At 45.3% G+C, this 12,038-nt stretch overlaps 1 protein-coding gene across 1 annotated transcript; it reads right to left on the bottom strand.

The window, feature by feature from the left end:
* Positions 1–1,003: 1,003 nt before the first annotated feature.
* On the bottom strand, positions 1,004–10,822 carry LOC125758245 (shematrin-like protein 1). The gene is made up of 5 exons (XM_049415250.1): positions 10,805–10,822; positions 9,912–10,103; positions 1,706–1,970; positions 1,547–1,605; positions 1,004–1,057 (listed from the first exon to the last, which is right to left on the bottom strand). Exons 1-5 carry the CDS (start codon positions 10,820–10,822, stop codon positions 1,004–1,006), a joined length of 588 nt encoding a protein of 195 aa, XP_049271207.1.
* Positions 10,823–12,038: the final 1,216 nt, after the last annotated feature.

The raw sequence follows: 12,038 nt of genomic DNA, 5'->3' as shown, positions 1-12,038 counted from the left end.
TCCCGCGGCATGTGATTGAACACTACGACCGGACCAGGGAAACGCAAAGCGCGTCGTGCCCCACCGGTAGCCCGGCCGCGACTTTTCTCGGGGCGAGCCTCCAGAAAGATGCCTGCCGCGTGAGCCAAAAACCTCCTGCCCTACCCTTTCCCTCCTTCACCGTTTCTAGTGAGGGCAGTAGCTGGCGATCCTTGCGGTGGCCGCTTGCAACACACATTTGCGCATGCGCACATTACCGCCCTCGACGTCACACTACGTCAGCCCCTTTAAAAACAATAGGGGAGAACGTGGCGCTATCTCTCGACAAGCGACCACAACTCAAGGCAGGACGGCTACAATGGGATAGCCAGCGACGCCGCAGGCATGTTTCTAGAGGAGGCGTTGGGCGAGCGCGTGAGCGGGGAACGCGGTGTTACAACCAGGTGTGGCAGGTGCGCGTCGCGGAGCTATTTTTGGTTTGGATTAGCGTGATGCTATGAGCGAGGCCGACGCTTTTACGACGCTTGGTCTAAGATCGCCACCCCAAGGTGTGTTAAATTGATAAAATTGAACTTCTATTGAAAACGCGCCGAATGGGACGGACGTGTAACGCGTTGCAGCCTTGCAGGTGCTAATCGCGGAGTCCATAGTAATGACGAATAACTTTACCTTACCGCTCCCTCAGGGCAACACCACCCCGCCGACCGGGAGAGTGGTAGATATAAAAGGCGCGTTTGTAAAGCCTCTTCAGTCTGTGACCGTGGCGCAGTGGATAACGTGCCCGGAATCTGTTGTTGCGCATCGAGCGGTCATGGGTTTGATGCCCGGTGACGGAACCTTTTTTTCTTTGCCATCTATTCGTGTACCTGTTTTCGTCGTCATTTCCGTGACGGAAATACGTCATTGACGTCTTGGTGGACCCCGGCATAAAACACTTTCGTGTTAAAAAAACAGAAGCACTGGAGCTTTCCCAGAAAACACGCAAAACTCAAATATGCCACCGTGATTTATTGCAGCTTCGTTATCACACCTCCCTGTTGCTACTTGGGTCTACAGCCAGTTTTCTGTTGTCCAGTTTCTGAAAAGAGAAAAGGTGAACGCCATCAGGAATTAATGCCAAAAGCGACTATTTGAGGAAATAATCAGCCTCATTCACGTTCAATTATTTACATAACGTAAAAAGCAATATTTCAATGTACAGTGGTAATTTTCACGATATCGTAATTGCTCTGAATGCTGCGCAATTTTCGGTAGCTGAAATGAAAAGGAACAGATCACTTTTAAAAACTCTCAGAGGAAATTTTAAACTTCAGAAGAGAGACAGTGTGTCGGCTCTTTACTTTCTCCATTTCTGCCATAATGTAAGAATATAGTGGCCCGAAAGACACTGGCCAAATGTGCCCATACACCGATATATACTCGAACACCTTGGTTAAACACATTGAAGCCTTGTTGCCATTGCAAACTCGCGTACAACCTACGTTGACAGTACAGTGGCACTATAGGGCAGATTTCCTTCGCGTGGAAAAGTTTTTTTTGGTCTCGTGAAAATACCGCCTAATTGTACTCGTTGAGGTGGAGTATCGGAGTAGTTACACGTCTCAATGGCGAAATAAGTTGAAATACCTAGGAATAAAATTACAGAGTTAATGCAAACTGAAAGTATTCAAATGAATATAACACGTTTGCTTTATATCGATATACTGGAATTTAAGTGGTCGCTCACATTTCTTGCGAAGGAAAGTGCTGTAGCCCAGGCCGCCGAGTCCGTATCCGTAGCTCAGCCCGTAGCTGCCGAGTCCATAGCCGTAGGCAGGAAGCCCGTAGCCAAGGCCATAGCCAAAGCCTGGAGCGTGATGCACGGTTGACACGGAAGCGAGTGGTGCGTGGTAGGCAGCGTACGTTGGAGCTGCTACAGAGTAGCCGAATGGGTAGCCAGCGTAGCCGGCAAAGGCGCAAGTGGCCAGAGCGAGGAGGACACAGGCGCGGATCTGCCAGTTAAGGAAATATTGTTGTTGTCACGCGGCTCTTCATTCTGATCTTTTATATCTGTCTAGAAAGTGTATTAAAACAAACACAATATAATAGGACCCTGGCTGAAATGTCTATCTTCAAACCATAGTCTTATGGTGGGGCAATAGTTTGCTATAATATTTAGGGTGCTGCTGTCTTTCCAGTGCAAAGTACACGCGGCCAGCAATGCGCCGTTGCTGAGGCTAAGATGCAACAGTTGATTTCTAGTTATCCTAAACCTGTTCAACTTTTCTTGTTTGCATGCATTGAAAGTGTATACAATGGTTTACACTGTCGAGCTTCAGTGAATGGCCTGAAGACTGTAATGATTTAGAACTAATCCTAATGATTCTTGTGCATAGATAGAGTCTTACCATAGTGGAATGTGTCGTACAGGCCCTGAAGATGAGCAACTGATGAGTCTTTCAGAATATCGCCTCCTTTCATACGCTGAGACCACTAACGTCACGATTTTTTTGCATGAATCGCAGCCTTTTCCTCGAACGTGTTTATTTGACCTGATAAAAGTGCTTCTCTATCCTAAGTTGCCTTGATTTATGTTCGTTCCTAGCAGATCGTCCTTGACAGTGAGTACGCGGTGAGTTAGAGTGATCGTTGGGGCTGATAGGGCACAGCACGAGACACACCTGACCGCATGCAATCAGATGTTAAGAGGCAGCGAGATTCAGCATAAATGCTTTTCACTCAAAACATCTACGTGTGTGGGTACACTAGGGCGAATGGTGCGGTCGTGCTGGTATTCAATCCGCCTACAGTGTCCGTATGACGGTCACGTTGCCACGTGGATTACTGTTTATGGACGACTGAGAATCCTCATGATACTGGCCCGCAATCTTGAAACATTCCAGGGAAACCTTGCATATTTGGAGCGTTCCAGATTGCTTTCGTTTGGGTTGCTCTCGGCTACGCGTTATTGTTCGATTAATGCTGCAACAAATAACGTTAAAGATATAGCACTGCTGCAACATCATTGTCGTTACTCTGAAGCCACGTTTTCAGCACAAATTTTGTGATTGTGATATCGTGATTGCGCGTATGTTGGAAAGAATACAAAGAGTAACAAAAGCGAGTAAAATATTCTGTGTTCTCGCATCCTTCAGATAAGATGCGCTTTTTCCTAATTGAAGAAGTAGCGCATAAGACAAGGACACAGCAAGAACAGGAAGATCAGACCAGCACTATCCTTAAACTTTCTTCATTCACTTAAGGAAATGTGTGCTTACGTGGAACAAAAGCTATTGTGCAAGTGAAAAATTACACGAATGTTTTGAGAGTTGGTAGCATTCTGTGGATGATTTATCATAAATGACTGACAATCGCGCTCATAATTCTGCATCAAGAAAATCTGGAGTGCAAGATCAGCGTATGCACGGCCCTAGATATCCATGAAGCTCAGGAAAGCTCCAGTGTCCTTTACACGCGAAACCTAAAAACTGCAAGACCACTTCGAAACAGCAAACGGTTCTGTCGAGACGTGACCTGTATAAATTACAGATGTCCGATATGTCTGTGCAGTAGAATAAACAGTGTGAGCATCCCGCTTCATTGCAAAACGAGGCAAGTGAACGGACCACCGTCTACCTGTAAGACGTTTCGTTCGCGCGAAACGCCTCGCGCCAAGGTAATTTCACAAAACTGGGTTTATTTAGCATACTATAATTAAACTACTAGATAGCTATCGCACTGAAACTTTCTGAGTGCTTTTAAAGTAGCGTAGTGTTCCCCGATCGGCGAAGTATAAAAGGACTGCAAACGCATCCCCACCATCATTTGCAGTTTGCTCTTCGAAACACGCTCTTTTACAGCACCATGGTAAGATCATTCTTATTGGAACACTGAAGTGCATTTCCATGATATATTTGAGCTTTTTTGCACAAAACTTTCGGGAAATAGCCTGCTCGTTCTCCTAGGCATCACATAAATTTATATCAGTGGCGCAAGAACGTATTTTACTTGTGTGTAATATTTTCTGCCTGCACGTCTTAGGTTGGCATTCTAAGCTGAGTTGCTGCTTGGGTCTGTTGGTGTGCCACTGGCAGTTGTAACGTTAGGCACAAACGAAACTGACAAACTTAGGCAAATACAGCCCAACCTGAATATAGAACTGATCAGAAGCTTCGGAAAGAGCGAGACGTATAATAAGAAAAGCGATCTCTTGTACTGGGAACAAGAATTGGGCCCCGTGCACGTCGCCTTCTCAAATGCTAGCCTGGCTTCAGTTCTCGGTGCATGCCTCACCCATGCCGTAAAAAAAAATGAATGACTGTGCAAGTGACATTGGCCCTTTCAAGCTATCCTGCAATGCCTACTTTAAATACAGTTGTTTAATGCCCACTACGCCATAATTTTTCCTTTGCCGAATCAGCGAAGGGTCTGATACGCGTCCGTAAGGCAACCCGCGAACCTGCACAGCTACTCATTTTGTTGATGCTTTTGCAGATGATGATGATGATAAGATTTGTGTGAGCTCTCGTAATGGGTGGGCCTTTAAAACACCCACTCTCTGCGCAATTCACATGTTTTGACCCCTGGCGTGATTCTAAGCTTCTGCCAAGCAATATTACATGCGTTAGGAAGACTCGTCGCACTACATTACATTTCTGCGGTGTTTTTATCCCCGCAAGCTGTTTCAAGCAATAGCGTTCTTCCGTGGTAGAACACCTGCTTGCCACACAGGCGGCCTAGCTTTGATTCTCACTAGAACGGAATACCTTTTATTATTTATTTTATTCGCATCTTTCTCGATTTCTCGGTGACGGACAAGATTGTGATTTTTCGCTCACAACCAATGACGCCGATACCGGAATTTCTGCCAAGCGAGCTCTTTAACCTTATCGCGTTAACAAAGACAGACGCACAGCGAGAAAGAAAGAGAGGAACTCTCGTTCCGAATGTCGAGAAACGAACATTCTTAGAAACGAATACTTGCAAATAACGCTTTCTTTTTGAGTGCGCTTCCTTAGAAAGGCCTGAGCCTTTGTTATATCCCTTTCCTTCGCAATGTGTTATGTCATGCAATTCCCACCAAAGCAGGCATGGAGGGTCTATTTTAGCCCCTTTCACAGTCTTTGTTACGTCCATGTACAAGACGACAATTTTAAAAATTTCAGATCCGTGCTTGCATCCTCCTGTGTCTGGCCACTTGCGCCTTTTCGGGCTTCGTCGGCTTTCCCTTCGGTCACCCACTGGCTACTCCAGCATATTCCGCCTACCACACCCGACTTCCATCGACATCGACGGTCCATCACGCCCCGGCCTTTCATCATGGTCTCAGCTACGGCGTGCCAGCTTATGGCTTCTTCTTTGGGTAGCTACAGCCAAAGCCACGTGTGTGGTCTTCGCGATCATGGCCACACAACCTCCTCTGAAAGAAAGGTGATTTATTTTCTTACCTATTGCAATGTCAAAGAAAGATTTTTATTTTGCCACTAAAGCACTCGCAATTATTTCTCGTGTATTAAGCCACTGGTGTGAAGGGAAGCGTTTTAGAATTCTTTCCTTGACACCAGCGGCTTAATACCTTATTTTCTGCATGTGGTTTGCACAAATGACGGAAGGTCGGTGTAGGGGAAATATAGATTAGATATCCTTGTCCTAATGTGGTGACAATACGCTCATTGACTATTTTGAATACGAGTAAAATGAATGTTTCATAGTATATTTGGGCAATAAAGGAAGCTGGGCAATTGTTTATTGTTCCTGCTACCCATCCTTCGAATCTTGTTATTTTCACTACTCCCCTTTCATTCTTTCTTATAGGCCTTCACACATGAAATTAACGTAACGTGTGATTTAACCTTTGTTTTTATTTTGATTGCATGGTTGGTTGATGTCATTGTGGCTAAAACGAAAAATAAATCTTTCGGCTAGTAGCTCTCTTTGCTTATTGCACAGCGGGAACCTGTATTTTGGGAGCTCTGAACATATGGAGGGAACATTGGAAGGCTTATGGGGTATTTTTGACATCACAAGCTCGCGTAATAAGGGTACGCCGAGACTGGTGCTGGTTAACGTCCCTAGTACTTGCTTGTATATATACACAAAGACCTGTAAGAATGGTGAAGCTAGCACGGCTGACGTGATAGCATGAGGGTAAATCTTCTAAAAGCTAATCTTCGAAGCGTAAGTTCTGGTTCTATTCGTCGAAGTGGTCGTTTTCCCCAATTTCCTTTGAATTTTAGCTCTTAGCAATATTTTGCGCAGCAAGTATGACGCAGAAACTTCTCTCCATTTTTAGCTTCGCTCTCAACTTCTTCCGTCAGTATATTTACAAAGAGCTGTGCGGTTAAGTTTTGGAAAGTTGATTTGCAGTTGAGAATTTATGTTTTCGTGCTGACGCTTCTAACCTTCTTTTTTCAGGAAAATGAACGTGATTCATCGGCCGCGATATGCACAGATAGACAAAGAAAAATATCGTCTTTCCTCTCTAAACCAGCTTCTCGTACCTAACCTTAGCACACTGAGATGCACAACAATGGCGTTGTGTCGAGCGATACAAAGTTATTACAAAAGCAAAGTTATTCTCTTAGGTGTTAGTACGTAGCCATGCCAAAAGACTCTTTTGCGTTGCGATGGTGTCGCGTGTAGATTTTCATGCAGCAAGGTTATATCGCAGCCCGCTGTTCAGAGAACGTGGATGAAAGGTAAGCACTGAAAGTCCAAGCCGAAAAAGAAACTGTTTCTTGAAGTCCATTTTTGTGGCCGCAAAATTAAGGAATGGAGGCAGGGATTAACTTCAGCACGCGGAAGGAGGCTACAGCCCGTCACCTTCTCTTGCCTGTCAAGACCTGGCGGTGACACCGCATACTTATACAGTCAGAACATGTGGATAGTATGCGGCAGGAGCAAACACTGGGTGGGCAGAGGCGGCTGGTAACATTGCATGCTCTGTATCCAGCTCGTTTAACATTAAAGGTCGCCTTATCTCAAAGTGTCCGATGCATGTTGAAAGGAGAGGCAACGGGAAAGGCTCGTTCAAACTTTGTGAACAACAATGCTTACTGATAACATGAGACTATGTACGTACCTGGCAAAGCGCCCCAGAAGAAGTTATCTGGTAGCTTCTACTATCCGTAAACGAAACTCGGCCGAATATGCATGAACGGCAGCACTGGATCCTGGGCTTTCTGGTGCAGCTGTGATACTATCGCATTTATCTATGGTAGACTAGCTGCCTATAAGTAATGTAGAGCAATATTACGTATGCTGCATGAAGTTGTTTGTTCAGGTAAAAAGGAAGACGCCCATTTTTAGTTGCAACAGGCGTCCGTTAGGCTATACTGCAGCCAGTAGAAAGCTGACTCTGGAGAAACATATCCGCGGGACCATGCTGTCTGCTGGGCAATCAAGCCAGCACAGATAACATGCCGAGGGATCTAATGTAATAGGAAGCTTTTTAAATGCGAATGCATTTCTTAGTCGGGCTATGTCAGGCGTCCGGCGTTGTCCGCGTGCCTCTCCGCTCTCACTCCCTCTCCCAAAGCAACAGCTACGGGCGCGCGCGCTTATCCTCGCCCCTAGCAACCGGAGCAGGTGGTGCGGGCGGAGTAGCGGAGAGTGAGTGGAGAGGAGGAGCGCGCTCTGGTGTGTGAGGGCGCTCGCATCGCGGGAGCTCGGTGGAGCTCCCGCGTGTTTGGAGAGAGTGTAGGAGAGGGTAGGTGCAGTGCTTCGCCGCTCCTTCTCTCGCCGTTCGCTCTCTCTCCTCCCTGCGCCACCGCCTCAATGCAGTGCGCTTGAAACGCGTTTGTAGCGTTTGTGCTACCTTGGCACAGCCTGAAAACAGGTTGTTCTAAACGCGTTTGTGCTGCATTGAAGGCGGTGGCAACATCCCTGAGGTGATTACGAACGCACGTAGGAAGCGTTCGTTGAAAGAGGCGCCCAAAAGGGAGACACTTGAGCGCGTCGATGTGTCCAGCTTTACGCCGTTAAAATTACTACGCCGTGTACTCTCGGCGCAAGAAATGCATTCGCATTTCCTCACGATTCCCTTCGGGGAGGTGGGGGCATTTTTGTGTCTTCGCTATTGAAGAAGGCTACATACGTAGTGAGAGTGTGGTTAAGTTTTAAAAAAACCTCTTAAACCCACATAGAGAAAAAAATTACTGCTTTGTTTTTTTTTTTCGTAGCGGCCGTGTTAACTGCTGCAAGGCAGTACTGTTAGCATGCACGTACATAATCATGTTATCGCTCAAACTCACGAATATTGTTATCAAATATGTCAACATCCACATTCAAGCTATATGGGTCTCGCGTTTACAAGCGACACGTATTCTATATACGTCATGAAGTACGTAGGTTCTTGTAACCACCATAATCATGCAAAGTATAATTGAACTCTGATGATAACTACGTTATCGCAAATTTCCTAACCAGATAAAAAATCACGGTCCTTTTAATTTAGAAATAGCGCCTTTGTATAATTTTGTGCTGCTCGGTATCGCAGACCAGTAATATGAAAAACAAAATATAGAGCTTGAAACGCTTTATTGCAAGATTTTCATTCCCATAGTGTATGTTAGCAGTTGCCGGCGTCTGTTTAATGTATTTCTGAAAAAAAAAGAAGGCACGTGTAAGCTCTAGTACAGTTAGGCACAAAATGTTAGCTCTAGACTTGTGCAACAGGACTCGTCAACAGCAGTAATTCTTCCGAAATGGTAGTTAACTTTCACAAAGCGTCTTTAGTAGTGAACCGTGCTAGTAGACACGTAGATAACACTCTATTATAAGGACAACAACTGCGCTAGGGACGAGACACCAGAGTAGAAGTAAATGTATGCATTAGAAGTTGACGTCACGATCTCTCAACACACGCTCCTTGATAACACAAGCAAATTGAGCGAGAAAACAAGCCCAATTAGAGTTTCCATAAGATGGCTTTCATGAAGACTGATTCTGTTGCCCAGAAAGTAGGGTCCAGCAATGTTTCTTTTTCAGCGATATTTCACCACTTCAACTCATCACATTGCCATTAACTTCCATCTAGTTCGCAGGAATACACAGCAGCTTTCAGCATATGTCCTGTCATTTTTCTCGAAGGACTGCATTATTCTTACGCTTGTTGCCTGCCGCTTTATAAATCGGAGAAGATGATCAGGGGTACATTTTCCCCAACATATGCTCGAAAAAACTGAGCCTGAAAGACAAAACAGGCTTCATTCCCGAAAAACAAAAAGGGACAGCTGCGCACTAGTGGTGGGAAGACTGACGAAGCAGTGGAGCTGGTAGCGTTGCACTCCTCCTTTTCTCCCTCCTCACTTCACTTGCCTTTCCCATTCCTTGTTATACTATACTATAGAATAGTATACTGTGCTGTACCCTCTCACCTCCTCCTTTTCCTCTCCTCACGCTTACTTCCCCTGCGCACACCATGCTATACTATACTACACTATACTACGCTTATACACGGCTATGCTTGCCATCTATTTTTTTCATCTCTTTCTTGTGCCCATTTCTTTCCCTTTCTCTATTTCTTTCCTTGTCTTTCTATCTTTTGTCTCTTTATCCTTTTCTTTCTCTCCATTTCTCTCTTTCTCCCTCTCCCTGTACTCGCTCTCTCGCCAACCAGAGTTATTGAACCGACGCCGAAGAAATAGGCGCATGTGTTCTCTTAGAGAAACAGAAGATGAAGAAGAGGACGAAAAGATCGCGTGCTCGTCCATGGTGATGATATTTCTGAGGTCATGCCACGCGGCACAACGAAAAGTTTCACAGCTCCACCGTAAAAATTATTCGCCAAAAGATTTCATTTTCCGTTGTGTATAAATGATTTATGCAGCTCCGAATTGTATTTAATTGCCTTGAGAAGGGCAAGTTAGAGGGGGAAAGGTTGTAATATGCATACATTTTTTGTGCAGCAGAGTGGAGTAGCCCAGACCACCGAGACCACTTCCATAGCTCACGCCGTAGCTTCCGAGTCCATAGCCATAGGATGATAAACCATGACCAAGTCCATAGCCGTGTGAAGACAGAGAAGCGAGTGGTGCTTGATATCCACCATAGGCGGCAGGAAGAGCGCCAGAGTAGCCATAGGGATAACCAGAATAGACGGCAAAGGCGCAGGTGGCCAGGGCCAGGATAACACAGGCGCGGATCTGTAAGAAGAGAACAAGGAGAGAGTTCGCACTAAGAACTTGGTGGAGTGATTGTGCTGATGAGGGCTGGCTACCTGGTACTAAGGAAACTGCATAAAAAAACACCACCCAAGTGTGTGGACGAACTATAAGTGCACAACGATGGGCATGACAAGCTTTTGTTAACTATCAAGCTTCTGTCTGCATCAAGCTTTTGACTATCAAGCTTCTGACTATCAAGCTCCTGTTTTATGTCTGCATCAGACAACGATTGTAGTTCCTTGTTGTACACACCCGGATTTGTTGATGATTCCCATCTATTTCTTCGTTTCTATGTGTTGTTTTCAACTACTCTGCATGGCATTATACGCGCAGTTTTATAAATATATACAACATGAATTTATTTTGCTACTAACTTCAACATGACTAACGAAATACTACTACAGTAAAATATCGTTAATTCAGATTTCACTGTACCGGAAAAATTGTCCGAGCTAACGGAATGACTATTTATCGAAAGCATCAATAAAAAAATAAACAGATATTTCATCGATGCACTTTCATTTTCTTGATGAACGCGTAAATGCAGCACTTATTTTGCATAAGAGCAGTGTAAAAGCAGCAAGTTTCGTCATTCGTGACTCGGTTCACAATGCGAGCGCGACTCATGACTTCGCTGTCTTAACCCGAAACGCACTCTGAAGCCCTTCCTTATTACGTACTGCCACCACTAACACCATGACGCGTACATGACGATATTTTTTTTTATTCGCCTAGTAAATAGCCTGGCACCTCATCGTTCATCCTTGATGATGTAGTGAACGACTTTTAGGCCAGCATGCGGACCACATCTAAAGCTCTTCGACTTCGAGAGCTTCCACTGTGTTTGGCTATTTTAAAATTGCGCACGCATCGCCCAAATTCCAAAAAAAAGCTACTGAGTGCCGCATACGCTGTGGACAAAACCTGTGGTCGCTAACGACGAGCTCAGAGCGTCTACGCAGCTCTGAAGGCACGCGCGCGGCTTACGCTCACGAAATCGAAACGAAACTGCTGAGCACCACATCTGCTGCAGGGGAAACCGGGCTCTCGCTAATGCACAATCGTGGATGGCGACTAAGCAGTTCTGAAGGAACGCAGAGAAAACGAAACTTGTCGCAGCGTTTATTCCATTCGCTATCAACGTGATCGTAGATGGCGCCCACGTAGTCCGCGTTCACCTAGTGAAAGCTAACGTGAAACAGTTTTGCCGCAGCCGCTCATGCCTTGAGAAAACCTTGGTCGCCAACAACGCAATATTGGAATTGTGACCACGCCTTTCTGAAGATTCGCGGCCGTTTCGGTTGTCGGCGAACCCCATTTTCGCGCCTTTGCGTGGCGCATTTTAGGCGATTCGCGCTCGGCGCGCTCCAAGGATTGTCCGAATTAACCGGGTTTCGGCCAAATATGACCGAAGTAACGAGCGTTTGATACACATAAACAATACATATGCTTAGCGGGACCAAACAACAAGTTCGAATTATTCGATTTTCCAAATTAACGAGTGTTTACTGCGCTTTCATGTGACTGATGCGAGGTTCCTTTTCATAATAAAGACAACGTGTGCTTGTATTTGAAATGCTACATTCTACAGCACATCAAAGTCCTGATTCCCGAACCTCTAGGATTAATTAGAGGTTTTGTGTCTTAGGTTCCGTTTTGTTTTTAAGCCCCGGATCTCATTTCTGAGAGCGGTTTTGAAAGAGTGCAGATATTGCGCCCTATGCCTTAAAACGAGAGACAACTCTTTCGGATGCGAAATGCGAAAATGGCATATACATAGAATAGCTCGCAATACAGCTTACGCATACAATGAAATAAAACTGCAGTCTTATTACCATGATGGAAACGAAGCAACGATGTTCGCAGTAAAAACTCACTGGTCTTACTGAACGACGATGCTTTTATAGCGAAAGC

This window comes from Rhipicephalus sanguineus, chromosome 4 (assembly GCF_013339695.2).
Source record: "Rhipicephalus sanguineus isolate Rsan-2018 chromosome 4, BIME_Rsan_1.4, whole genome shotgun sequence".
NCBI classification, from domain to species: Eukaryota; Metazoa; Arthropoda; class Arachnida; order Ixodida; family Ixodidae; genus Rhipicephalus; species Rhipicephalus sanguineus.
This window is presented reverse-complemented; position numbering and strand designations above follow the sequence as displayed.

What these genes read in the sequence shown, in the direction of transcription:
- LOC125758245 (XM_049415250.1), bottom strand. An exon ending in CACTTTCCTTCGCAAGAAAT is followed by an intron (nt 1,606 to 1,705) that starts GTGAGCGACCAC and finishes TTTTATTCCTAG; the next exon opens with GTATTTCAACTTATTTCGCC. An exon ending in CCGATACTCCACCTCAACGA is followed by an intron (nt 1,058 to 1,546) that starts GTACAATTAGGC and finishes TTCTCTTTTCAG; the next exon opens with AAACTGGACAACAGAAAACT.